This window comes from Eutrema salsugineum, unplaced genomic scaffold, assembly GCF_000478725.1.
Source record: "Eutrema salsugineum unplaced genomic scaffold, Eutsalg1_0 scaffold_20, whole genome shotgun sequence".
NCBI lineage: Eukaryota > Viridiplantae > Streptophyta > Magnoliopsida > Brassicales > Brassicaceae > Eutrema > Eutrema salsugineum.
The window spans coordinates 642,329-668,388 of record NW_006256828.1 but is presented as its reverse complement, the minus strand read 5'-3'; the positions used below and the strand labels follow the sequence as shown (position 1 = coordinate 668,388).

General features: G+C 38.6%; 3 protein-coding genes and 1 pseudogene across 5 annotated transcripts; 1 reads left to right on the top strand and 3 right to left on the bottom strand.

Annotated features, from left to right (window-relative positions):
- Positions 1-332: 332 nt before the first annotated feature.
- LOC18016290 (F-box/FBD/LRR-repeat protein At2g26030) lies at positions 333-5,121 on the bottom strand. 3 transcript variants are annotated; one of them, XM_024155208.1, is made up of 5 exons: positions 5,104-5,121; positions 2,157-2,198; positions 1,124-2,031; positions 885-1,025; positions 333-779 (listed from the first exon to the last, which is right to left on the bottom strand). In XM_024155208.1, exons 3-5 carry the CDS (start codon positions 2,006-2,008, stop codon positions 492-494), a joined length of 1,314 nt encoding a protein of 437 aa, XP_024010976.1. In that variant the 5' UTR covers positions 2,009-2,031; positions 2,157-2,198; positions 5,104-5,121; the 3' UTR covers positions 333-491. The 3 variants fall into 3 exon arrangements, with proteins under 3 accessions (XP_024010976.1, XP_024010977.1, XP_006398139.1); XM_024155209.1 differs by lacking the exon at positions 5,104-5,121 and adding an exon at positions 2,282-2,423 and having other exon boundaries at positions 1,124-2,025; XM_006398076.2 differs by lacking the exon at positions 5,104-5,121 and adding an exon at positions 2,282-2,417.
- Positions 3,723-10,144, bottom strand: LOC18016289 (annotated as a pseudogene).
- A 5,712-nt stretch (positions 10,145-15,856) lies between these two features.
- On the top strand, positions 15,857-16,702 carry LOC18016287 (heavy metal-associated isoprenylated plant protein 42). Its single transcript, XM_006398073.1, has 3 exons — positions 15,857-15,877; positions 15,987-16,065; positions 16,161-16,702. Exons 1-3 carry the CDS (start codon positions 15,857-15,859, stop codon positions 16,700-16,702), a joined length of 642 nt encoding a protein of 213 aa, XP_006398136.1.
- Positions 16,703-16,963: 261 nt separating this feature from the next.
- On the bottom strand, positions 16,964-18,725 carry LOC18016286. Its single transcript, XM_024155310.1, has 3 exons — positions 18,619-18,725; positions 17,532-17,988; positions 16,964-17,339 (listed from the first exon to the last, which is right to left on the bottom strand). Exons 2-3 carry the CDS (start codon positions 17,732-17,734, stop codon positions 17,012-17,014), a joined length of 531 nt encoding a protein of 176 aa, XP_024011078.1. The 5' UTR covers positions 17,735-17,988; positions 18,619-18,725; the 3' UTR covers positions 16,964-17,011.
- Between the last annotated feature and the right edge of the window lie 7,335 nt (positions 18,726-26,060).

The window sequence follows — 26,060 nt, the reverse complement described above, 5'->3', positions numbered from 1 at the left end:
CTCAATTATGATAAATTTATTTTATACAGTTTAAGTCTTTAAAATGTAAACGAGGGTGAGCTGAGAGGTCACTTTAGAGCATATTAGATCACCTGGTTTGTAAGTTCCAAATCTGTGATTGATTTGTTTGAAAGTGATTGAGTTTGAAACTTTGATTGGAATCAATTAGGTCGATTATTTGTTGACACTTACACAAAAAGATCTTTAGAGGCTGAGAGTTCTCACGCAGAGAAACCACACTATCATATCAATGTTCCTTACCATGGTCAGATCATCGCGAACATGACAGCATGAGACAAAGCTTCTCCATGATGGAAGAATTTTAAGACAAGTCAGAGAAACAACAAACTTGGTACGTACTTCTTCGAGTTTTAAGGATACCAATGTCTTGCTCTTAATTACAAACATACATACATAGGGATTCGGAGAGTAGTTTTAACGTACACAAAAGCCTTACGCATTGCCAAAACAAAGAGATCTCTATCCTGGTCTCAATAAACGAAAACTTGACAGCTGCGAGAACGCTTTGTGAATGTAAGAATACTCTTGTAGATATCCTTGCAGATATCTAGCTCTTGGATGGTCATAGGAGAATCTGTGAAACGCACAGTAAATTTCTTGAGGACTGCTGAATTCTTAAGAAAGTAATTCACTAGTTTAATTCCAGTTTCTTCCCTCATGATCAGTTGTTTAATCTCGACAGATTCAAGAGTCAATGACAAACACTGAGGCACATAGCTAAGTTCACTTTGCTCTGGCTGCGCCGAAACAGCAAAGTCCTGAAAACAAAACAAAAACAAAAAATGGACAGAACAAGCATAGTTAAACAAAAATTCAACAATGTTCTTACTCAGCCAAATCATAGCCTCAAAACAGACTCTTACCAAGATCAGGTTTTTCAGGTTTGGGCAGCACTCAAGAAAGGCTGGCAAGAATTGTAACAGAGAGCTAGAAAGTGCAGCGTCCAAACGGTATAAGTTAGGGAATTTGGGGATTGGTCCCAATTTAGAATACACATAGAGGACCTACAAGAAGAGATAAATAAATACATCACTCATAGAGAATGAAAAGACAGTTTCTTGTTATTATATGCATCAAAGAGTATATATATAATTATATATACCTCAAGAGTAGGCTGAGAGATGATCATATGTCTTACTATAGATATCCCGGTGAGAAAATCACGGATAGTATCTCTCTTCCTTAGATCCTCAGGTTCCAAAGGACTGCCTCCAAAATTTACCACAAATTCAGTATCAATATCGATCATGGATAAAGAATTCAGGTTCTTGATTACAATCAGATCAGATTGGTTATCTTTAAAACTCAGATACTCGAGTCTTGGCGCATCAATCTCAACCGAATATTCTTTACTAAACAGAAGATACTTAAACGTGAGACGAAATCTTTTAAGAGTCTGAGACCTCACGCGCAGAAATCGCAGAACGTCACTTAATTCAGTACGCCTGATTACTGTAAGATCTACAAGAACAGGACAGCCTGAGATGAGCTTCTCTATGATCAAAGGCTCATCATCATACACAATGTCTTCAAAATGCATGATCTTGAGACAAGGTAGAGAAACCACAAACCCGGGGTCCACGATTCCTATGGTTACGAGCTTTAAAGAGACCAAAGTGTTGCTCTTGTAAAAGTTATGAGGCATATCAGGACCAATACCAGTCTCAACATCTAAATGTTGAACTCCGCGATCAATTGCTGTAGCAATCCACACCAGTTGTTCGTCTTCAAATTTTTTGTACTCTATCTTGAACTTTTGCATCCTTGATTCTTGGTTTAAATTCAGAAATTTGTCGATGAAGCTCTCGAGGCCTTTGCCACGACTAGGGAAATCCTTGACCTTTAAGTCAAGTCCAGGAACACTAAGCCAGAGAAACTCCCATCTCTTCGACAAAACGCTTGTCTTAACGGAATCTTTGGTCGGAAGGTTTAAGAGAATCTGAGTTAGCAGAATATCCGGCAATTCGCTGATTCTATCGCAACCCATCTCGAGAAAACCAAACCCTAAAGCTTCAAAAACAATCATATATGCAAAAAAGTTTCAAAATTGATTTCCAAAATCTACCTTGGAAGTCGATTTAAGTCACATACATAGACGTACACACGAGAGAGAAATCTGGGTGTGAAGAACTCACCGTAGATTTGATTCGCCTATGGGTTATTGTTGAAGTTATCGCCTAAGGAGGAGCAAAGCTTCAAAATTTATTCCAAAATCAAATACATAAAACATGCAACCGAAATGTGAGTGTGAAGAACTCACCGTCGATTTGATTCGCCGCAAGTTATCACTTGAGTAGGACTGGAAAATTAGGGAAGAAAAAATGCAACTTTTCTGAAAATAAATCAAACGGATAGGGAATCGACACAGTTTATCCGAAAGAAGCGATTTTGTTGTTCATTTTTATTAGCCTCTCGTAATTATAGATGAACATAAAGATCAATTTTTATAGCGTTATGAATACGAAGAGACAAGTAAAAAAAAAAAATGAATGCGAAGAGACGAGTGTATGAGTAGTCACAACTCTTCCTAACTAAAATCATATATCCCATATACTAAAGATTACAAGATTATAGACCAGAATATTATATACTTTTTGGGAGTTACATCTTGCTTGTTTAGCCATAATCCAGTCATATGCTCATAAAATTAAACATACAAACTTTTTGATATTTTGAGAATATCAGCTGGGAAGAGCCGCTTACAGCTTGGAATGTTTTGCTGTGAAAGGCTTTGTTGAAGAGTGCCATAAATTCAACGTGAGATCACCACAGTAAGTGCCTATGCAACTGCTTCCATTGGTGTTTCAAGCTCAAGATCCTGTAATAATCGTGCAAAGGCCAACCAATTCTAGCTTGATGATTTGATGATGTAAAATTGTAGCAAGTCCCTCTGACCAGAACTGCTAATAATGTGCAAACAACTCTTCATCAAGCAATTTGGAGACTGAACATTCCTCCAAAACTTACACATTTTTGGTGGAGGCCATACTTCATGATGTATTTCTTGTCCAGGCTTTGGTGGTGTAGTTAGCAAACTTAGCAACCAATTTGGATTGTTCAGCTTAATCACAGCGATCCAACTCTTACTTTGTCAACTTAGAGACATATTTCAGTTTACATTGTTCTGCTTAATCTTTCTTAACGTAGTTTTTATAAATTGATTGCTTTTCATCATCAATCATCATCACTTCTTACAAGAAAGTGAAGAAATTAACTCAATTTACAGTTAATATTATCAACACCAATATCTGAAAAATGCTAAGGCCGACTTGCAATATTTCATAACAAAAGATTTCCTACATTGATCTTTCGAGAAACACTGTCAATGAATGATGACTTCACAGCTTCTAAAACATACAAGTTATCAAACTTGGGAATCTATCCCAATTCGTAAATACCAATAGAGAACCTACAAGAAGAGAGAGAAAAAAAAAATGAAACATCATGGAGAATCAAAAGTACATTTCTTGATACATATATGCATCAAATACAAATGTAAATATATATACCTCAAGAGTAGGCTGAGAGATGATCATATGTCTTACACTCGATATACCGATTAGAAAATCACGGATAGTATCTCTCTTGCTTAAATCCACCAAACTTGACATTAATTTCGGAGGCATGTAGTCTCTGTTAAAAGGAACCATATCTGTCTCACCATCTAAATGTTGAATCCCGCGATCAATTAATGTACTAATCTACTCTCTGAATCGATCGCCATAGGTGTTGTATTCGTCAAACTTTATCTTGAACGTTTGCATTCGTGATTTTTTATTGAACTCGAGAAAATTGTCCATGAAGTTCGGGAAGATTTCGTCAGGGAAGTTTGGGAAAGCATTGACCTTTAAGTCAATATTTTCCAAAAACTCTCATTTATGATAATTTTATTCATACAATTAAAGTCGTTAAAATGTAAAGGATGGTGAGTTGAGAGGTCAATTAAGAGGTTATTAACTCACCTGGTTTTGCAAGTTCCAAATATGTGATTGATTTGTCTGAAAGTGATTGCGTTTGAAACTTTGATTGGAATCCACTAGGTCGATTCTTTGTTTGACACTTTAAACAAAAAGATCTTCAAAGGCTGAGAGTTCTCACGCAGAGACAATACACTATCATATCAATGTTCCTTACCATGGTCAGATCATCGCGAACATGACAGCATGAGACAAGCTTCTCCATGATGGAAGAATCTTAAGACAAGTCAGAGAAACAACAAACTTGGTATGTTTTGGGTTTAAGGATACCAATGACTTGCTCTTAATTACAAACGTCCAGAGGCATGGAATATCAGATTTAAAGCACCATAAAGCCACAGTTATCTAGATGTGGAAAATCAGATTAATACATGCGAATATGCGATGATCCAAAAGCCCTTACTGCATTTTCCAAAACAAAAAGATCTCTACTCTGAAGTTATCTTAATAAATGAAAACTTGACATCTGGGAGAAAGCTTTGTGGACGTAAGAAAACTCTTGAAGATATCTAGCTCTTGGATGGTCATAGGATAGATTATGAAACTCACTTTAAGTTTCTTGAGGACTGCTGAGTTCTCAAGAAAGTAATTCACTAGTTTAATCACAGTTTCTTCCTTAATCCTGATCAGTTGTGTAATCTCAACAGATTCAAGACTCAATGACAAACACTGAGGCACATAGCTAAGTTCACTTTCCTCAGGCTGCGCCGAAACAGAAAAGTCCTGCAAACAAAAAAAGAAAAAGAAAAAAAAGAACAAGCAGAGTTAAAAATAAAATTCCAAAATGTTCTTACTCAGCCAAATCATAGTCTCAAAACAGATTCTTACTAAGATAAGTTTTTTCAGATTTGGGCAGCTCTCAAGAAAGGCTGGCAAGAATTGTAACATAGAGCTAGAGAACCTAGGGTCCAAACGGTATAAGTTAAGGAATTTGGGGATCCTCCAAATTTAGAATATAGGTAGAGGACCTACAAGAGTAGATAAATGGATACATCAATCATTGAGAATTAAAGAAAGATTTATTATTAATATATGCATCAAAGAGTATATATATACCTTAAGAGTACACTCGCATCAAACCGAAATGTGAGTGTGAAGAACTCACCGTCGATTTGATTCGCCGCCGCAAGTAATCACGACTGAAAAATTAGGGAAGAAAAAATGCAACTTTTCTGAAATAAATCAAACGGATAGGGAATCGACACTGTTTACACAAAAGAAGGGATTTTTTTTGTTGTCCATTTTTTATTGAGGAAAATTAGCCTCTCGTAATTATAAATGAACATAAGATCAATTTTTATAAGGAGGATGATGTAATATGAGTGTGAAGAACTAACCGTCGATCTTGATTTTTTTAAAACCCCATAACTTTTTTTTTCCAATATACTTCCCGTAGAACATCTACGAATTAAATAAATAACCAAAACTGATGGAATTTGCAAAAATGACTATGAGCTCACGAAAAACTTAAAACACTATTTTGATGGTTATCAGTAAATACCATTTTGTCTTTCTTAATATCTGTCATATGAATCTGTTTTGTGGCTAAAATCATTCCATAGGATGCCTAAAATTTTCGTAGGTATAAAAAAAAATATGCCCAAATTTACATTAGGTGAATCTCATCCACACAATACATTCCAAATATAACTTCAAATATAAATTATAATAACGAGTTACATATATTGTTATGGATTAACAATTATTATATTATATATAAATATATAAATTTATATATAATATTATGTTTTACACGGCAAAAATAATGTTAGATTGATAATAATAGTGAGTTATATAGATGATTAAAGATGTTATTAATATATTTAACACGTTACATTTTAAACTAACGTCTAATATTATAATTTACTCGGTAAATAATATGTTAGACTGATAACAATAATGACTTATATAGATGATTAAATATGTTATTGATATATTTAGCATGTTACATATAAATTAACGTCTAACATTATAATTTACTAGGTAAAAAATATGTTAGATTGATAACAATAATAAACTATATAGATTGTTAAAGGTGTTACTTTTGTAGTTAGTATGCTACAAATATATATAACATTATATATAATATGTTAGCAGTCTAACAATAAATTTATAAGAGTAATTCAGCTAGATACACACTAACTCTGTTGGTTACAATAAGACAGGATCATCTGTTGTTATGACATTTTGAATACGGAGTTGGTTTTTCTCATAAAAAGTCAAAAAAGGAATTTTGATCAACAATGGAGAAGTCAGGGATGATTATATCGGTGTGAAATCAAACCAATGTTAATTTTTGATTGGAAGTTTATATCAGAGTTGGAATTTTCACAAGCTTTAATCATATCTAGTAAATTTTAGATCTGGTTTTTCAGTAAACAGATCTGGTGATGGTGATTTGATGATTTTATATTATTGGGAAATATTCTTTTTGAGGAGACGATCTAGAATAAGATGAAGGTGAAAAAAATAAATAGTAGAAACATAAGAAAATAAAGAGATGAAAGAGAGAGAAAAGAGAAAGGAAAAAGAATAAAGAGAGTAAAGAGAAAAAGAGATGATAGATACATGTAAATAGAGTCCTTAGGTTTGTAGGGCTGTAGGGATTTTCTTGTATTTAAAAAAATGCTACAGTGTCATCTACAGGATATGGTTATTTTTGCAAATACGAGTGTTAGTTTGGTTATTCATTACAATTATTTCCCATAATATCAATTAAATTGTTATTTTTTTCCAAAATAAATAAACAAAGGTTTGTAAACAAGTAAATTACATAGGTTTGGGAATTAAGTCTTGTTTGTTTAGCCAGGACATTTTCAATAGTGTTTGCTTTCCTGTATATATGTGTTGAATGTTGATCCTTGATTAAATCCTGCAAAATAGAAAGTAGAAATTAACGAGAGGAAGAAGAAGAAATGAAGAAGAAAAAGTCATGTCTCGTGAATGAAAGAATCAGAGAAGAACAAGGAAAGTCAACTCTGGAGAAATGAATTGGGCTTCTTGTTTAGAGTAATAGGCCTGTGAATTGTGTGTGTTGAAATGATTAAGCTTAAGTTAGAGCAGTTAGAGTTGCTATAATAGTCAAATAGTAGTTGTTAAGGTCTTAAGTAGCTAGAGTCTAAGTGAGTGTAGTGTGGCTTGTGTGTGACAGCCTAGATATAAGACTTAAGGTGTATGAATGATGAAAGTTAGGAAGTAGTAGTTAGAGAAATCTGCTATATATGTGTGTTGTGCTTTGTAAGAAAAATATCGATTGATCAAATAACAAAATGTAGTTTTTAAATGTTTATCTCTCTAAGCTTCTTCCTGTTTTCACTAAGAACAAACAAACAAACAATATTAATGAGTGAAACAGAGCAAGAGAACTAGAGAGAAAGAGAGTTAGAGAAGAAGAGGAAACAAAAGAGAGTGAGAGAAGAAGGAGAAACAAAAGAGAGTGAGAACAAGAGAGTTTCTCAAACAAACCTGAGTGTTCTAAGAACAAATGAAGAATGCCAACAATATGCTCACAAAAATTAAATATACAGCATTTGCCACATTGATAATATCAGCTAGGAAGATTGCAATAAAGAGATGCTTCCAGTTTGATGGTTTAATGATGTACAAGAGGCATCTACAAAGCAACAAAATTGAGTAGCTCTACTAATAGCTTCTTGTGAAGTTTGTGGGGTACCAATTTGGACGAGGCAACTTCTATGGATAGAGTGTGAGAGTTCTTTCAGGTAATTTAATTGCTTTTATCAATCAATCATCAGAATGTGAAGAGATTAACACAACTTACACAGTTAATGTTATCAACACCAATGCCTAGAAAATGCTAAGGCCGAAATTGCAATTTCATCATAACAAAAGATGACCTACATTGATCTTCGAGAAACATTGTCAATGAATGATGACTTCACAGCTGAATGTTTTGTAGTTTTTCGAGTTTTAAGGACACCAATGTCTTGCTCTTAATTACAAAACGTCCAGAGGCATGAAATGTCAGATTTAAAGCACCATAAAGCCACAGATATCTAGATGTTGAAGATCACGATTAATAAAAGCGATGATCAACTCAATGATTTAGAGAGTAGGTTAAACGTATACAAAGTCCTTACTGCATTTTCCAAAACATAAAATCCCTACACTGAAGATATCTCAATAAATGAAAACTTGACATCTGGGAGAAAGCATTGTGGACGTAAGAAGACTCTTGAAGAAATCTAGCTCTTGGATGGTCATAGGAGAACCTGTGAAACTCAGAGTCAGTTTCTTGAGGACTGCTGAATTCTCAAGAAAGTAATTCACTAGTTTGATCCCAGTTTCTCCCTTCATGATCAGTTGTTTAATCTCAACACATTCCAGAGTCAATGACAAACACTGAGGCACATAGCTAAGTTCACTTTCCTCTGGCTGCGCCGAAACAGCAAAGTCCTGTAAACAAAAAAAAATGGAAAGAACAAGCACAGTTGACAATAATTCAACAGTGTTCTTACTCAGCCAAAGCATAGCCTCAAAACAGATTCTTACCAAGATCTATAGCTGCATAGGTTCGAAAAGAAGGGTTTCACTTTGAAAGGTAGCTGCATAATCATCATAACTCAGAGTAGTTGATGTAATTTTCTCTAGATCTTTTTCTATTAATGTCTATCTTTTTTTATTAATGTCTATCTTTTCCGAACAACATAGAAGCTATTAATGTCTCTGTATCCCTTTTATATTTTTTATGACAATGTTTTAGTTGAACTTGTATTTTGTAAGCTGAATTTCTTTTTTTTGCTGCAATTACGTTAAACTCATGTTTTGAATTTTTTTTTTGAAGTAATTTTGAAAATAGTTTTATTTGGACTTATGGACAGTTCAATTGGTCATGGTCCAAAATGGATTTGATCTTATTTGGACTGGTTCTATTTGGGTGTGGACCATTAATATCCAGAAAATAAAAATGTCCATTTGGACAAGCCCATTTGGACATGGACAGCCCAATTGACACTGCTAATCATATGTCTTACACTCGATATCCCGGTGAGAAAATCACGGATAGTATCTCTCTTCCTTAGATAATTGAGATCATTGAGTTCCATAAGAATGGCTCCAAACTTGACCATAAAATCAGTATCAATATCGATCATGGATAAAGAATTCAGGTTCTTGATTACAATCATATCAGATTGGTTATCTTTAAAACTCAGATACTCAAGTCTTGGAGCATCAATCTCAACCGAAAACGCATTACTAAACAGACCATACTTAAACGTAAGACGAAAGCTTTTAAGAGTCTGAGACCTCACGCGCAGAAATCGCAGAACGTCACTAAACAGACTAAGCCTGATCACTGTAAGATCTTCAAGAACAGGACAGCCTGAGATGAGCTTCTCTGTGATCAAAGGCTCATCCTCATACCCAACTTCTTCTAAATGCATGATCTTGAGACAAGGTAGAGAAACCACAAACTCGGGGTCCACGATTCCTATGCTTACGAGCTTTAAAGAGACCAAAGTGTTGCTCTTGTAAAAGTTATGAGGCATATTAGGACCAATATCAGTCTCAACATCTAAATGTTGAACTCCGCGATCAACTGCCGTAGCAATCCACTCCATGAGTGGTTCGTCTTTAGATTTTTTGTACTCTATCTTGACCTTTTGCATCCTTGTTTCTTGGTTTAAATCCAGAAACTTGTCGATGAAGCTCTCGAGGCCTTTGCCACGACGAGGGAAATCATTGACCTTTAAGTCATGTCCAGGAACACTTAGCCATAGAAACTCCCATCTCTTCGACAAAACGCTTGTCTTAACGGAATCTTTGGTCGGAAGGTTTAAGAGAATCTGAGTTAGCAGAAAATCGGGCAATTCGCTGATTCTATCGCAACCCATCTCGAGAAACGAAACCCTTAAGCTTCAAAAACAATCATATGCGAAAAGTTTCAAAATTGATTCCCAAAAGTCGATTTAAGTCACATACATAGACGTACACACGAGAGAGAAATCTGGGTGTGAAGAACTCACCGTGGATTCGATTCGCCGGCGGATTATTGTTGATGTTATCGTCTAAGGACGAGCAAAGCTTCAAAATTGATTCCAAAAGCAATAGAGAGAGAGAAATGTGAGTGTGAAGAACTCACCGTCGCTTTGATTCGCCGCCGCAAGTAATCACTTCAGGAGGACTTGAAAGTTAGGAAGAAAAAATGCAACTTCTCCGAAATAAAATCGAACAGATAGGAATCGATGAGAAATGTGAGTGTAAAGATCACCTAAATTTTTTGGTTTAAAACCCATAACAATTTGTTTTTCAATGTACTCCTATAAGATCAACTAAATTGTTTTTTGCCCAAAATAACTAAACTAAAGGTTTGTAAAAAAGTAATTAATTACATAATTTTAGGAATTATGTCTTGTTTTGTTTGTTGAGCCAAAACATTTCAACAGTATTTGCTTCCATGTATACTCACAAAACTTAACTATACAAGCATTTGATATTTTGATAATATAGGCTAGGAAGATTGCGATAAAGATGAAATCTGATAATTTCCCTTGATTGTATTCACATCTCTTTACACAAATATATACACAGAAATGAACAAGATCTACTCCTAATTAACAGGGCGAGATTGTCGTGATTTATAATTGATTGACACGACAAATCCCTAAAGGAATCAATCAAATTAATTACAAGATTTTCTTAATATCTATCACCCTCCCGCAGTTGAAGCGTTGGGGTTTCTAACGGTTAAACTGTCTCGAAAATCATTGAACAATGAAGTTGGCAACCCTTTGGTGAAGACATCTGCAAATTGGAGCGACGATGGAACATGAAGCACCTTGATCTGACCCATTTTGACCTTTTCTCTCACAAAGTGAATGTCTATTTCAATGTGCTTCGTTCGTTGGTGTTTCACCGGGTTCGTCGAAAGATACACAGCACTAATCTTGTCACAATAGACCACTGATGCTTTGGTGATTGGACAGTTTAGTTCAAGGAGAAGGTTTCGTATCCAACAAGCTTCAGCGACAGCATTTGCAACTCCTTTGTACTCTGCCTCTGCACTAGAACGTGATACTGTCGGTTGCCGTTTGGAGGACCAGGAGACAAGGTTGGGACCAAGGTAGAGACAGTACCCTGATGTGGAACGACGAGTGTCCGGGCAACCGGCCCAGTCGGCATCGCTGTAAGCAACAAGCTCGTGTATTGCACCCTTTTGGATTTGAAGACCATGAGTATATGTGCCTTTAACATAACATATGATGCGCTTTAGGGCCTGTAGATGCTGATGTCGAGGGTCATGCATGAATAGGCAAATTTGGTTGACAGCATAAGAGATATCGGGCCCGTAAATGTAAGATACTGAAGCGCTCCTGCAAGAGACCGATATTCTGTCGGGTTTGCAATTGGATCACCTGCTTTTGCAGAAAGCTTGGCCTTTACGTCTACAGGTGTGGAGCACGGATTGCATTCCTTCATGCCTGCACGAGCAATTATGTCCAGAGCATATGCCGCTTGACTTAGAAAAATGCTTCCTGGTTTGAAATCAGCCTTAATACCGAGAAAATAATTTAGCTGTCCCATATCCTTCATTGGAAACTCTGCTTTGAGAAGAGAGATGATGTGATGCAGGAAGGCAGTGCTTGAAGCAGTAAGAATTATGTCGTCGACATATAAAAGTAGGTACGCCTGATTTTCACCTTTCCTGTACACAACCAAAGAGGCATCGCTTTTGCTTGCCACAAAACCATTGTTAGAAACATATCGAGCAAACCGAGAGTTCCATGCGCGAGGCGCTTGTTTCAGACCGTAGATAGCTTTTTGAAGCTTGCACACGTGATTGGGAGCAGAGGCGTCTACAAATCCAGGTGGCTGAAACATGTAGGCAGTTTCCTCTAGTTCACCGTGAAGAAAGGCGTTTTCAACGTCAAGTTGGTGAATGGGCCAATCCCGAGCAAGACTGACATGAAGCACCGTTCGTATTGTTGCAGGTTTTACAACTGGGCTGAAAGTTTCATCAAAATCCACACCAGCTTCTTGAGATTTTCCATTGGCCACTAGCCGAGCTTTGTAGCGAGCTAAGGAGCCATCGGCGTTTAGTTTGTGTTTAAATAACCACATAGACCTGACAACATTGACCCCTGGAGGTCGGGGAACAAGATTCCACGTCTTATTCTTAATCATAGCACCATGTTCATCAGTCATTGCAGGGTTCCAATTCGGGTCTTTTAAAGCACTTATGTACTGTTTGGAAGAGGAGAAATATATGAAGTGAGAAGAGAGAGGATGGATTTTGGTTTACGAATGCCAGCTTTACTTCTGGTGGTCATGGGATGACTCGGTATGGAAGGAGCAGAAGCATCTGTTTGAGACGAAGCAATGGTATTTGTGGGAGGTGGAGGTGGAGGTGGGTTATGGATTGCAATAGGAGGCGTTTGTGGAAGCGGTGCTTGCAAAATTGTTTGAAACAGAGGTGAAGGTTCCTCATGATAATCAAGGAACTGATAAGGAGAAAGTTCATTTGGTATAATTGTAGCAGCTGGAAAAATTGTTTCATCAAAGGCAACATGACGAGAAATGATGATTTTATTTGTTTTGAGGTCCAGACATCTGTAACCGCGGTGCTGAGTCGGGTAGCCAAGAAAAAGACATGGCGTCGTTCTTGGAGAAAGTTTTTGAAGGTTTGAGTGATTGAGATTTGGAAAACAGAGACACCCGAACACACGTAAGTGGTCATATGTCGGCTTTTTGTGAAACAAAAGATAGTAAGGAACCCGATTATGAATGGCGGAGGAAGGGAGAATATTCAGAAGATGAACAGCTACATGAAGAGCTTCAACCCAGAACGTGGGAGAGAGCTTTGCTTGAAAGAGTAAGGTACGAACCATATTGTTTATGGTACGAATCATTCTCTCAGATTTGCCATTTTGTTGAGAGGTATGGGGGCAAGAAAATCGAACTTTTATCCCATTTGAATCAAAGAAGTTGTGAAAATCTTTATTATTAAATTCACCCCCATTGTCACACTGGAAAGATTTTATAGAGGTTTGAAATTGATTTTGAACAAAAGTATGAAAATGTATAAACTTAGCAAAAACTTTACTTTTTCGTCTAAGGGGATAAACCCAAAGAAAATGTGTGAAATGGTCAAGAAAGAGAACGTAATATCGAACACCACTCACACTTGGTAAGGGAGATGTCCAGACATCAGAGTGAATTATGTCAAAAGGATGTGAAACTTTAGTTTGAGATGAAGAAAACGGAAGTTTTATTTGTTTTCCAAGTTGACAAGCCTCGCAAATCAAAGGCAAGCTGTCTTTATTACAAGCTAAGGAATTAGAAGAAACAACAGAACGTAGAGAATCATAATTGAGATGCCCAAGTCTCTTATGCCAAAGATTTGGAGATTGGGCAGAGAAAGCGGAGTGAGGCGGAGGTGTGTGAGCTGAGATAGGAACAGAATAAAGGTCACCCGAGCTATTACTGCGGAGAAGCGTTCTCCGAGTGTTCAGATCCTTCACAGAGAAACTAAAGGGATCAAATTCAACAGAACACCAATTATCAGTTGTGAATTTTCGAACTGAGATAAGATTTTTAACAATTTGGGGAGTAATCAGAATATTGGTAAGAGAAAGAGGATGAGAGGAAGAGGTGAGAAAAGAATTTCCAGAAGCGGTGGTTGGAATTACTGAACCGTTGCCCACAATGACTGAATTTTTGGTATTACGATTAAGAATAGATGTGAGAATACCTGGATTGGAAGCTAGATGTGCTGTTGCACCTGAGTCCATATACCAATTCCCAGCTGATGGATCAGTCATCGTCATCGTGTTGAAAGCTGCAGCAAAATCTGTAGTGGGCTCAAGTTCAGTAAGATTTGCAGATGGCATAGTTGGGCCTGTTGGTCGTGAGCCCAAAACACCTCTTGACAGACCTGCAGGAGGATACATGTTCCAAGGCCCAAATTGTTTTGCCCATTGTTGAAATGGATTGGGCCAGTAACTTTGAAGAGCCCAATTGTTGAAGGGAGGTCGCTGTTGGTAATTGTGTCGTCCTCGAAAACGATTTCCATTGCTGCGCTTGTTGCCACGGTTATTTGAGAATCTGGTCGGAGCATTCTTCTCCAGTGGTGGTTGCTGTGCTGTCGTCACCAAGACCGTGGAGGAGGAAGGATGATCTGAGTGAGACACCACCGGTTTGTGCGACTTCTTCAGGCGAGATTCTTCTGATTCAAGCATCGATCGAGCCGTTTTAAAACTGGGAAAAGGTTCACGATGTTTGATAACATTGATAATATTATCAAACTTTTCATTGAGCCCATTCAACAAATACCTCACCAAGGTTCGGTCTGGTACGGGAGCGTCAACGTTTGCGAGCAGATCGGAGAGCGACTTGAGGCGTTGACAGTATTCGTCGACAGATTGATCACCTATTTCCATAGTCCTAAAATCGTTATCGAGTTGGATGGCACGGGCTTCCTTATTGTTACGGAAAAGATTTTCAATTCGAAGCCATATGTCTCTTGCTGAGCCTCCCGTTTGAAACGCCTTACGGAAGAGTTGCTGAGCAAGGGTGCCATAGATCCACAGTTTCACGAGGCCATCTCGCTTCTTCCAAGCTAGATCGTTGTTGTCGGTGGGCAGAGATGTCCCGTCGACATGACCGAGCACATCGAAGGTGAGACAGTGGGTGAGAAAGAGTTCCCTCCACGCATCATAATTGTGTTCGTCTTGATCGAGAATCAGAGGGATGTGCGATTTGATGTTGGTGACACCAAACGCTCGCTCAGTTGTAACAGGGACTTGAGCCATTGATTTAAGGTGGAGAGGAGAGAAGAAAAGAGACAAGTACAGAGAAGAGAAGAAAGAGAAGATGGAAGGAGAGTAGCAAATAGAGAACGAGAAAGAAGAAGAAAAGTGACAGGGAAAGAGATGGTACTGTGGCGTTAGCCAACTTGCTCTGATACCATGAAATCTGATAATTTCCCTTGACTGTATTCACATCTCTTTACACAAATATATACACAGAAATGAACAAGATCTAATCCTAATTAACAGGGCGAAATTGTCGTGATTTATAATTGATTGACACGACAAATCCCTAAAGGAATCAATCAAATTAATTGCAAGATTTTCTTAATATCTATCAAAAGAGGTGCTTCCTGCTTGGAGTCATTTGCTGTGAATGGCTTTGTTCAAGAGTATTATAAAGGCTTCGTGTACCTATGCTTCTTCCATTTGTGTTTGAATTGAAACTAGCCAATACCAGATTGCCAGTTTGATGATGTACTAAGCTAGAGGCATCTACAAAAGCAACAAAATTGAGTAGCTCTATTAATAGCTTCTTGAGATGTTTGTGAGGTTCCAATTTTGACGAGGCAACTTCTATGGATAGAGTTTCTCTTGTGTTCTCTTGAGTGTTCTTTTAAGTAATTTAATTGCTTTTATCAATCAATCATCAGAGAAGAAACTTTCTGCAATTTTAATTTCTTTTGTTCCCGTAACATACAAGTTATCTCAAGGTACCGCGAGAAAATCACAGAGAATATCTCTGTTGCTTAAATCACGGATAATATAATCTCGTACTTCCATACTCAACACTTATCAAGCGGCGTCGTTTTTCGCGCTTTCGGTTTAAAAAATTAAAAAGAAATTCTTTAAACCGACAAACTTCTTCGACATCGACCTCTAAAATTTTAAGAACCCTAAAAATCCACCGGAAATCGATATCTAATCAACTTCTTCAGATTTCACCGAAGAAGACAGAAGAAAACGAACTAGATACATTTCACAAACTTGTGTCTTTTTTGTTTTATTTTTACTGAAGATATCCACCGAAGAAAACCTGACAAAAACTCTATCAGAAACGTCGCGCTTCTGCATATTGAGAAAGCAGCAATGGAAGATTTGGACTTTCCGGTAAGGGAAGATACATAAATTCGTTTTTGGGTTGTATGAGTGTGTTTATCTTTCGATTTGGATACTTTTTGATATGAATAATGACCAAAGATCACCTTCGTTTCTACAGATTTGCATACTGAAGATGAACCTCCAATGTTGCCAAGACTTTCCTTGTCTGGTCAAGAAGCGTCTGCGAGAAGTAAAAGGTCTACTGTCAAATAATTAACCTAGTTTCAATTCAAACCTAATCGTGCCTTGTACAACAAGTTTTTGATTTTAATGGTTGTCTATGGATGAGCAGGGGTTTACGCCATAACCATAGACCCAGCCAAGGGTCTGATTTTGGTCTCCGGCACAGCCGAACCTCCTCTGCTTATCAAAGCCATCGAAAAAATCGGACAAAGTCCGCCACTTTACGCCTACGAAAAAGAACCAACTAAGGCTAAGACCCAGTTCAAGGCCTTGCTTAAGCGTTACGCCACCGAGGAGCGTCAAGACGAACTGCCACCAACCGCTGATGATGCCGGAGCTTGCCCCGGGAAATCGGGACCACCACCCACAGCCGATGCTGGAGCTTGTCCAGCACCAATTTCGGGTTTCGGCTACTCGGGACAGCCGATGATGCCGATATTTACGTTGCCTCAGACTATGGGTCCTCCGGGATGGTTAGCCCCGGGGACAAAACCGAGGCTGATGGTGAGATACGAGGAGCCAGAGATGAAGACGAGGAAGGCCCCGGCGCCTTATCCCTTCGATTTCTACGAGAGCAAAGGGTTCCCTGCATCAGATTCCCTTTTCAAGTATTTCAGCGATGATCACGCTCAACCTTGCACCATCATGTGATTCATGGTGACTTTGAAACAAAGTTTTAGTTGGTTTTACTGTTGTTCTCAAAGTTATTAGACTTGGTATATTAAACTTGGCCAAGAATTTACTTTAACACAAAGTTAATGTTCTATATATTTATCAGAGCATCATCATCAATATAAGTGAATCATTCAACAAACGAAAATGTATTATCACAATTGTACAGAGAGGAAAAGGGGTAACAAGAGAACACACGCCACACACAACTACATAAAAAAAAAAACACACGAGCTTTTTTTGTTTACTCAACACACAACTATAGACAAACCAGTTTACACGTACACTTCAATATTTCTTTTTCTTTTTGTTTTCCCTCATGTCTTCTTTAGGAATCTGAACGACGTAAAAGAAAACAGGAATAGCTACTAACCAGAAAGCAATGTTGATGAATACCTTATCAGTGAAAAGCATACGAGGTAGCAAGATGCCACTGCCAAATGCCATAATGATCGACGCCATAAAGTTTGCAAACGGGCCATCATTTGATTCTTTAGGAGCTCTTCCATATGATTGGATCAGCTCTTCCTCAATTGCCTTAACAGTCTCCCTCACAACATATTTGTCCGTCTTGGGACATGGCTGGGGATAACGAGGATGACCAGGGCTGGGAAGCCTGAAAAAGGATTTATATATAGATTACAATACAAACACAGAATTGGCTTAGTGTCATTTGTAGACCAAACTGTTTTTCTTTTTTTTAATGAATCTTTTAACCTTAAATGACATACGGAACAAACTGAGATTTTCCATTTTGAAGATCCAAGTATGCATCAAAACAAATATTTATCACTAAATCATTACGTACCTAGCATCGCTCCAGACCACACCGCTTCTTTGTGAAATTAATTCCACAGCTTCTTTCCAATCATTGATCTTGTGTGGATGTTCGGCTCTCATCTCCTCGAATTTTTTGCCAAACACACCTTCGAATTTTTTCACTTGTCTCGTTGTCACGTTGACAAAGACAGGGATCACAAAGATTTTGCGGTCCACCACGAGCTCCTTCATCTTGTGAAGCTCGTCCAAACAATACTTAGATTCTGGATATCGCTTGGAGAACAAGGCAAGCACGATTTTCGAGTTCTCAATGATCTTGAGGAGATCATCTATTGGTCTACCTTTCTCCAAGTTGTCATCTATGAAGAACTTGATATTATCTCTTTTTAACGCTCGCAAGAGATCTGGAATGAAGTTGTCGCGCAGCTCCTCTTTACGGTAATATCCCCAGCTTGAGAAGAGGCTGCCATTTCAGGGTGCAAATCCTAGCAAGCAAATAGACAAACACACAAATTCCACAATCAAACCTCTTAAAGCTAGACACTCTCACTGACTATATACCATTTAAATTAACTACAAAATAGGTAGATAAGATAACAATTATCTCTGGTTATATATGTTGATGCTCTTATTCTAACATCAGGTTTATTGGGAAACTAACATGTATTCTAGGATTGGGAATTGCATTAAGTGAAAATTAACATCGTATTATGATCTTCCTATACCACTAACAAAAAAAAGGAACCAAGTATACAAGTATCTACAAAACCCTTGGTTGGTACAAACTTATGACTTAGCTGATTCATATATCATTTGAGGCTTCATGTCTCTATTGATACACACAAGAACCAAAGACAGAAAGCAAAGCAACAGAACTGTCTGAAATTCACCGGTTTCTCTTATTCAGATTAGGCAGGTTCTAAAAAAAGAATTTATTTTTTAGAAGATAGCAAGGAAGCGTTACAGATTCTCGAAGACGATCGTTGTGCGATTGCGACTTGGGGAGAACCAAAAAAAACTAATAGAAATCAAATTGTCGTTTGGTCAGAAAAGCGGAAAGAGATTGAGATTATCAGATTATAATTTTGAAGATCCACAAGTAGATAAATACTTACCAAAATACTTGAAGATATCAGAGGATAAGAATTTGGATCTTCCAGAGGAAAATAAAAACTTGTTTTGGGGGAACAAATAAAGAGGCGGCAATGATTAGAGGAGGAACAAAAAAAAAGTCAAGTCGATTTCTTTAATTTATAGTGAACAAAAGGCGTAAAGGTTTGGATCAACTTTTGTAAGAAGAGAAAAGCGACCTACCTACCTTTCAGTGTCGGGTGATTTTTAGCGTTGACGCAAATGATTAGATTTATTATAACTACCTAGGGAAAATTGGCCAATTCAGACCTAAACTTTTGGAAAGTTTTAAAGTTAGGCTTGAACTATTTTTCTGGTTAAAACATACTTAAACATTATGTAGTGTGCTTTGTCATACTTGAACTCTGTTAACATTTGAAAGGCATTCTTAATCTTTGGTATAGTTTGAATTTCGTACTCCATATTTATGCTTTGTGCTAAAACCAATTTCCAACATAACTCTGTTAAGTTTTCTGTCAAGCTGTGGTCTACGTGGCGGCCACGTAAGTGACGTCGTTGTTTAAGGTTTCTTTAGTTTTTTTGGAAAAAACGTGAAAACGATGTCGTCTGTTCCTTAACTTGGGGAAAACAATTCTATCCCGCGACACAACCTTTCATATTCTTTTCTTCTTCGTCGAAACAAAGTAACAGAGCGATCATCACTTAGGGCTTGGAGAAGTGAGTTTTGAAGTGGTGTAAGCTTTTGATTATTGCATAGAGCTTGGAGATATGAGGTAAACTTTGAGTTCGTGTTTTTTCTTTCTATTTTTGTATCGATTAGCTAGGGTTTAGAGTTTGAGTTATAATGTTATTTGATGAGAGGCTTTGATTAGATCGCTTTATGGTTTAGGTTTTAGATACGGTATTGGTTCTAAATCACTATCTAATATCATTGCGGCAAGAGATATAATTTTTGACTCTGAAAATCTGTTAACTCTCGTTTCAGTTCCGAGGAGGCTGTGTTTCAAGTGCATCACAATGAGAAGTTCGTGATGTCAATGGTAAACGAAACGACATACATTGGAGGAGAGGTCAACACGCTCATAAGCCGTCCAGCCTCCATGTTTGAAAATCTGGTGGATTCATTGAAGATTTCTTTGAGCGGACAGCGGATTTGGTTGGATTTTGAGACTCTTGTTATTGCTTCTACTCTGATTTTTGGTTTTCTTTTTGTTCTACAACGAGAATTTTGCACAATGAAACAAATTTGAACAACAGTTCAATACACAGTCGAACCTAAACCATGACAATGACAAAGATTTGTGTTGTCATTATCAATACACGAATTGTGGCTCAAACATGACAATGCCAAAGACTAGAGCAACACATAATCGTTATTGAAAATGCAAAAAACACTACAGATAATCCTAATGGAAAATGTAAAATACGATCACACCCATTACCAATCCACTAACCATCACATTTTTAATGGAACTCATGACTGCATTAAGCTTTTCAATCTCATTTTTGCAGGAACAGACATCAGCTTTTAACTCTCCAATCTCCTTCTTAAATCCGGCGGCTTCTACTTTCAATGCTTCAAGTTCACGTCAAAAGCGTTCAACCTCTTCAACGATAGAAACATCTGTCCACTTGAACAGATGATTTTTATCCTAACAACAATACAACATATTCGATTTATATGGGTCACTGACATCAAAATAAAGAACAAATTAATTAACAGAGACTATATATACATTACCTCCTTCGATCCATACGGACAACAATAGAATAGTCTCCCCGGATTTTGATATGTCTCCGAAGTTCTGATGTCTGTGCTGCTTGAAGGAGATTACTTCACAAAAAAAATTGACGTTAGTTATCGGATGAAAAAGAAAAAAGAAATCTACTCACAACGTAATACACTAACAAACACATAAGAGGGACAAATATTTAATTTACCCGAACTGCTAGAAGAAGACATCGAATACGAAAAATAATCCAGAGACTGAAGAATTTGATTTTTAAATCCCTAAGTCGTCGATATGTCAAGTATCGAAGGGTTGAAGAAGATATAAACGACATCACTTTATGTATTTTACTTGTTAAACTTGATAAGTCCAAAACGACGTCATCGCTGACGTTGATGCCACATATACGTGATTTAACGGATCGTTAACACCTATGGACGGAAATTTATTTAAACACAATACACATAGATTACGGATGAAATTCAAATATTTATAATGTTTAAGTATGTTTTAACCAGAAAAATAGTTCAAGCCTAACTTTAACACTTCCCAAAAGTTTAGGTCTGAATTGGCCAATTTTCCAACTACCTAGTACCTACCTTTTCCTCGTTCCCCTTAAAGTGGATGATATGGACTCAATGGAAAATAATTTGGCTACATACAGTATTTTTCTTTCTAGAATTTTATTGGTTTTAATTTTGTTTTTTGATCGAAATTTTTTCGAATTAATTGTATAGAGAGTTTTCCTACAAAGATCCCAAACACCGATGATTAAACATAGATTTAATAAATAAATAAAATTCCTATACAGTCTCCTTGGAGCAGCTAGTTTGCGATCGCAATCTTCTTTTGCTTGGACAAAGATTTGTGAAGCATAAATTTTGGTGAGATAAGGTGTTAAAAAAGAATTTGGTTATGGAGAAATCTAGTCTCATCAGGCTTCATCAAGATCCAAAATCAAAATAAATCCTAAGCTTAATAGCAATTTTTTGACAGCAAAAGATTTTTAGGATGATACTCATTAGTACATTGTCAAATTATCATTAGTACTGCGAGACTGTTTGCTGTATGTAAGAAAGCTCCTTAAAAGACATCTTAACCTCAGCTAGATATCGATATAATAGTCTTTGAAACGCAGGAGTTTTGAGAACAACTGAATTCTCAAGAAAGTGTACATGTTAACTAGGGATACATGTATATCATCTTTTAATCAAAGTGAATCTCTTACTGTCACGTGTAATTAGTTTATGCTAATTTCTAGGAGTCATTTTCTTAGTATGGTTCTTTGAGCTGACCCTAGATATATTATGCATGCGTTACAATAGTCCAAATAACTTGAATGGGTAAAACCACCTGAGTCTAACCCCTCATTACTTGGCGATGTAGTTGCACCGTTGCACCGTTAGGAACTGAGTGGTCAGACGTGTGCCATGTTATTTTTCCTGCACCCAACACATATGTACCATGTTATTTGAATGAATGGTATCAAGAAGTGAGCGGTCAATTTAAAAATAAGAAGGCCGAACAGTAGGATTACATGGTAGTTCAGAAAACCAGGCAAGTAAACGGCAATCAGGATGTCAGTATAAGAAAATGGGGCCAGGTATATACTTATTAATTTACCAATCTAGTTTCTAAACTCTTAAAGGGTTTAGATTTCCCTTCCATATATTCTTCAAAATTCATTCAAACCTATACAAAATTATGTACGAAGGATTGACCATCTAATAATAAGTTTTTTTTCAATATGTGATAGGTGAAAGCACTATGCATAGAGGAGATAAAAGTATGGGAAGAGCTCTTCCACACCATTGTTATTGAAATTCAAGAATCCAGTTATGAACTACAAAATACATCACATTCTGGTTAACTAAATTTACCAAATTGGTGCAGTCTCCTTCAAATTGAATTATTCTATGTCAATGCACTGTGTGTGGTCTCGGACTACAAATAAACCAAATTGGTGCAGTCTCCTTCAAATTGAATTATTCTATAGTCCGAGACCACACACAGTGCATTGACATCCTGCAAACAAATAAACTCCGTTGGCATCCCTTGCAATTCACTCTGCTTTACAAACAAGAGTCATTAGTAAAAATCATACTTGCATTTGATCCATCCATGCTTTCTGGTTTTTGCGATTGCATCATTGCGGAACTAGTTTGATTTGGTTCAAGGTTGGTCATTTTATGGTTCTTTTTTTTTTTCCCAAATACTAATTTATACCTTCAAATAGAGAGTACACTGTTTTGCAAATCAGCCTGAACAAGAGGCTGCAGCCATAAGGGAAATACATTAACAAGAGAAGGTATATAGGTTTGCAGCTGACTAGCAGCTCGTGCAAGGCCATCAGCAGCGTGATTACACCTTCGAGATCTATAGGAAAACGCGAAGTCGTCAAAACAGCGGCCAATCTCAAGAGTCTCATGGATCAGGGGAGCCAGGCTCGGCCAGGAATCAGGGTCATTAAGCGCCGATATAACATCTTGACAATCAGAGAGAATGTGAACTTTCCTGCGAGGGAATTGGCTCAGACAACGGACAGCCCATCTAACCGCCTCTGCTTCAGCAAAGAGGGAGGAGGGCACATTTGGGATAGCCATCGAGCCAGCTCTAAACTCCAAGTCTTCCCCTTCAATTATAATCCAGCCCAGGCCACATGTCGTGCGAGACGACTCCCACGAACCATCTACCGAGCACAAAGTCCATCCCTGACCTGTCAAAACATTAGGATTTGGGGTTAGATGAGGGGCCGAGGTTAACGCAGCCAGGTGACCATCATCATAGTCCAAGCTAGTCTTCCATAATTCAAGATCTTCTCTCGCTCGCAGGATAGTCTGAGGGGCTGGATCATTCATGGCTGAAAACAAGAGGCTGTTACGGGCTTTCCACAGTCGCCAAATCAACCACGGAACTAGGAGGGTGAGCTCTTTTGCCGGGTCAGAAGAAGCCACCTCAGTTAGAAACACAGCAAAATTTGCAAATATGGATCCCGTAAACCCATTTCTGAACAGAGGAGAGCATTCTGAGAGAGCCCAGACCTGTCTAGCGTAGGGGCATTCAAAAAAGATGTGGTTAACCGATTCCTGTTCAGCCCCGCAACGCTGACAACTTGCATCCAGAGCCATATGCCTATAGGCTAGGTTAGCGGCCACTGCCAAATTGTTAGAGAGGCATCTCCATAGAAAATTTTTCAACTTGGGAGATGTGTCAAAACTCCAAATGGCGTGGAACAATGGGTTGATCGTTGGGCCAAACACATGTAGATTCAGGTTGTTTGCATTAAGAACGTGGACGATGGCCCAATACGCTGACTTCACCGAGTAGAGCCCAGTCTTGTTAAACCGCCAACGATAACCATCACGGGCTACTGCAGAGCCCAGGCTAACCGAGGATACCAGGTTGACATCCTCCGGGTGGATCATCAGGACAAGTTTATCGATGTCCCAACCTCTGCCATCATGTCGGATCAGGTCACTTAAAGTCAGATTCACATCAGCAGGGATTTGGAGAGGTCGGGGAGGTCTAGGCGGGCTTGCAGGGAGCCAGGGATCTTCCCATAGTCGGATAGTATTCCCGGATCCTACAACCCGAACCGTGCCTTCCCGGAGGATGTCTTGAGCCGAGAACAAGCTTCGCCAGGCATAGGATGGCTGAGAGCCTATGCTTGTTGAAAGAGGAGAACAATCTTTGAAATATCGACCTTTAAATACTCGGGCGAAGAGGGATTCAGGATAGAGGAGCATTCTCCACAGCTGCTTGCCAAGGAGGGCAGTGTTGAAACACTCGATGTCTTTAAAGCCAAGCCCGCCCTCTCTCTTCGGGATACTGATTCGAGGCCATGCAGCCCAGTGGATACCTCTATTATCCTCATTCTTCCGCCACCAGAATTTGGCCATAATAGCCACCATTTCTTTGCACACTGTTTTTGGGACACGAAAGCAGGACATCGTGAACGTTGGCATAGCCATGGCAATCGTTTTAAGCAGAATTTCTTTGCCCGCTTGAGAAAGAAACTTGGTGCGCCACCCATTGACTCGTAGAGAGAGCTTCGCTGTAAGAGATCGGAGAATAGCCACGCGTGATCCCCTGAATGATTCGTGTAGCCCTAAATATAACCCATCACCTCCTTCATTCGGAATGCCAAGTCGGAGTTTGAGGCTTTGTTTACACTCAGCTCCCAGTTTTTTCCCAAAGACAATGGATGACTTGTTCGGGTTGACACATTGGCCTGAAGCTTCGCTGTAGGAGTTAATGATCTCAAATAGGTGGGTCGACTCAGAGGTATTCGCTTTGCAAAAGAATAAACTATCGTCAGCGAACAGGAGGTGCGTGATCGCTGGAGAGGCAGCTGCCACTTTTAGTCCTGTTATCTTCTTTTGAGATTCCGCCTGCTGGAGCATTTGGACAAGAATCTCAGAGCACATGATAAACAGGTAAGGCGACAGCGGGTCCCCCTGTCTAATCCCGCGAGTTGGTTTTATCTTTCCAAATGGTTGACCATTAATGAGGACCGCATAGCACACAGATGTAACACATCTCATGATCAACATGACCCAATGCTCATTGAAACCTAGGGCTAACAGCGCTTTCCGAAGAAAAGACCACTCAAGTCTGTCATAAGCCTTCGTCATGTCAGTCTTGACTGCCATGAAGTGTTTTGAACAGCTGTCTCTCGTTTTCAGCGCATGGATCATCTCATGAGCAATTAAAATATTGTCAGAGATGAGCCTGCCTTTAACAAACGCTGACTGAGATTCAGAGATCAGCGTAGCCAGCATCGGCTTCATTCGTCGGACCATAACCTTCGAGATTATCTTATACGCGACATTGCAGAGACTGATCGGGCGATAATCTGCGATGGTCACAGGTCTCTCCTTCTTCGGGATCAGACAAATATTTGTCTCATTTAAGCGTTCATCGAGTTCCCCCGACAAGAAAAAGGCTTGGACCATTGTCACTACATGGGGACCAATAGTCTCCCAACAGTTTTGGAACAGATATCCTGTCATACCATCCGGACCAGGGCTTTTACCAGGGTGCATATCAAAAGCAGCAGCTTTAATCTCTTCAGCCGAGACTGGTCGATTTAGCGCTTCATTCTGGGCCTGCGAAACTTTGGTTTGAATGTTGGGGAAGATGTGAGCGGCATCGCTAGGATTATCCGAGCTAAACAGCTTAATGAAGTAATCCTCAGCAACTGCACCCATATCAGCAAAGGAGAAACATTCACGTCCTTCACTATTTAGCAGGGATTTAAGCCTATTGTGGGCTCTTCTCGCCTTGGTAGCCGCGTGAAAGAATTGAGTATTACGGTCACCCTCACGAAGCCACTGAACTCTACTTTTTTGTTGCCAAAAAGCTTCTTCATCCCTGGTGGCTTTATACAGGTCGATCCGGAGTGATTTCAGAGTCCCAGGGTCAAACTGGTTCTGATGCGTGAGGGAGTCTATCTCCGCTTGTAACTCAGCAATCCTCTTGGCAGCATTTGGGATCCGATCTTTCTTCCAAGAGGAGATGTGACCCCGACACCGAGCAAGTAGATCCACCAGGGGCTTTCCCCTCGAATTCGGGTCATCTTTCCAGCAGTCCTTGATCAGGTCTGTGAAGCCCTCCGCCTTAAGCCACCTTTTGTCAAATCTGAATCGAGCTCTCCTATGCGTTTTATCACCCTCCATATTCATGATAATGGGACTGTGATCGGATTCCGCCCTCTGTAGATATAAATAGTGGGC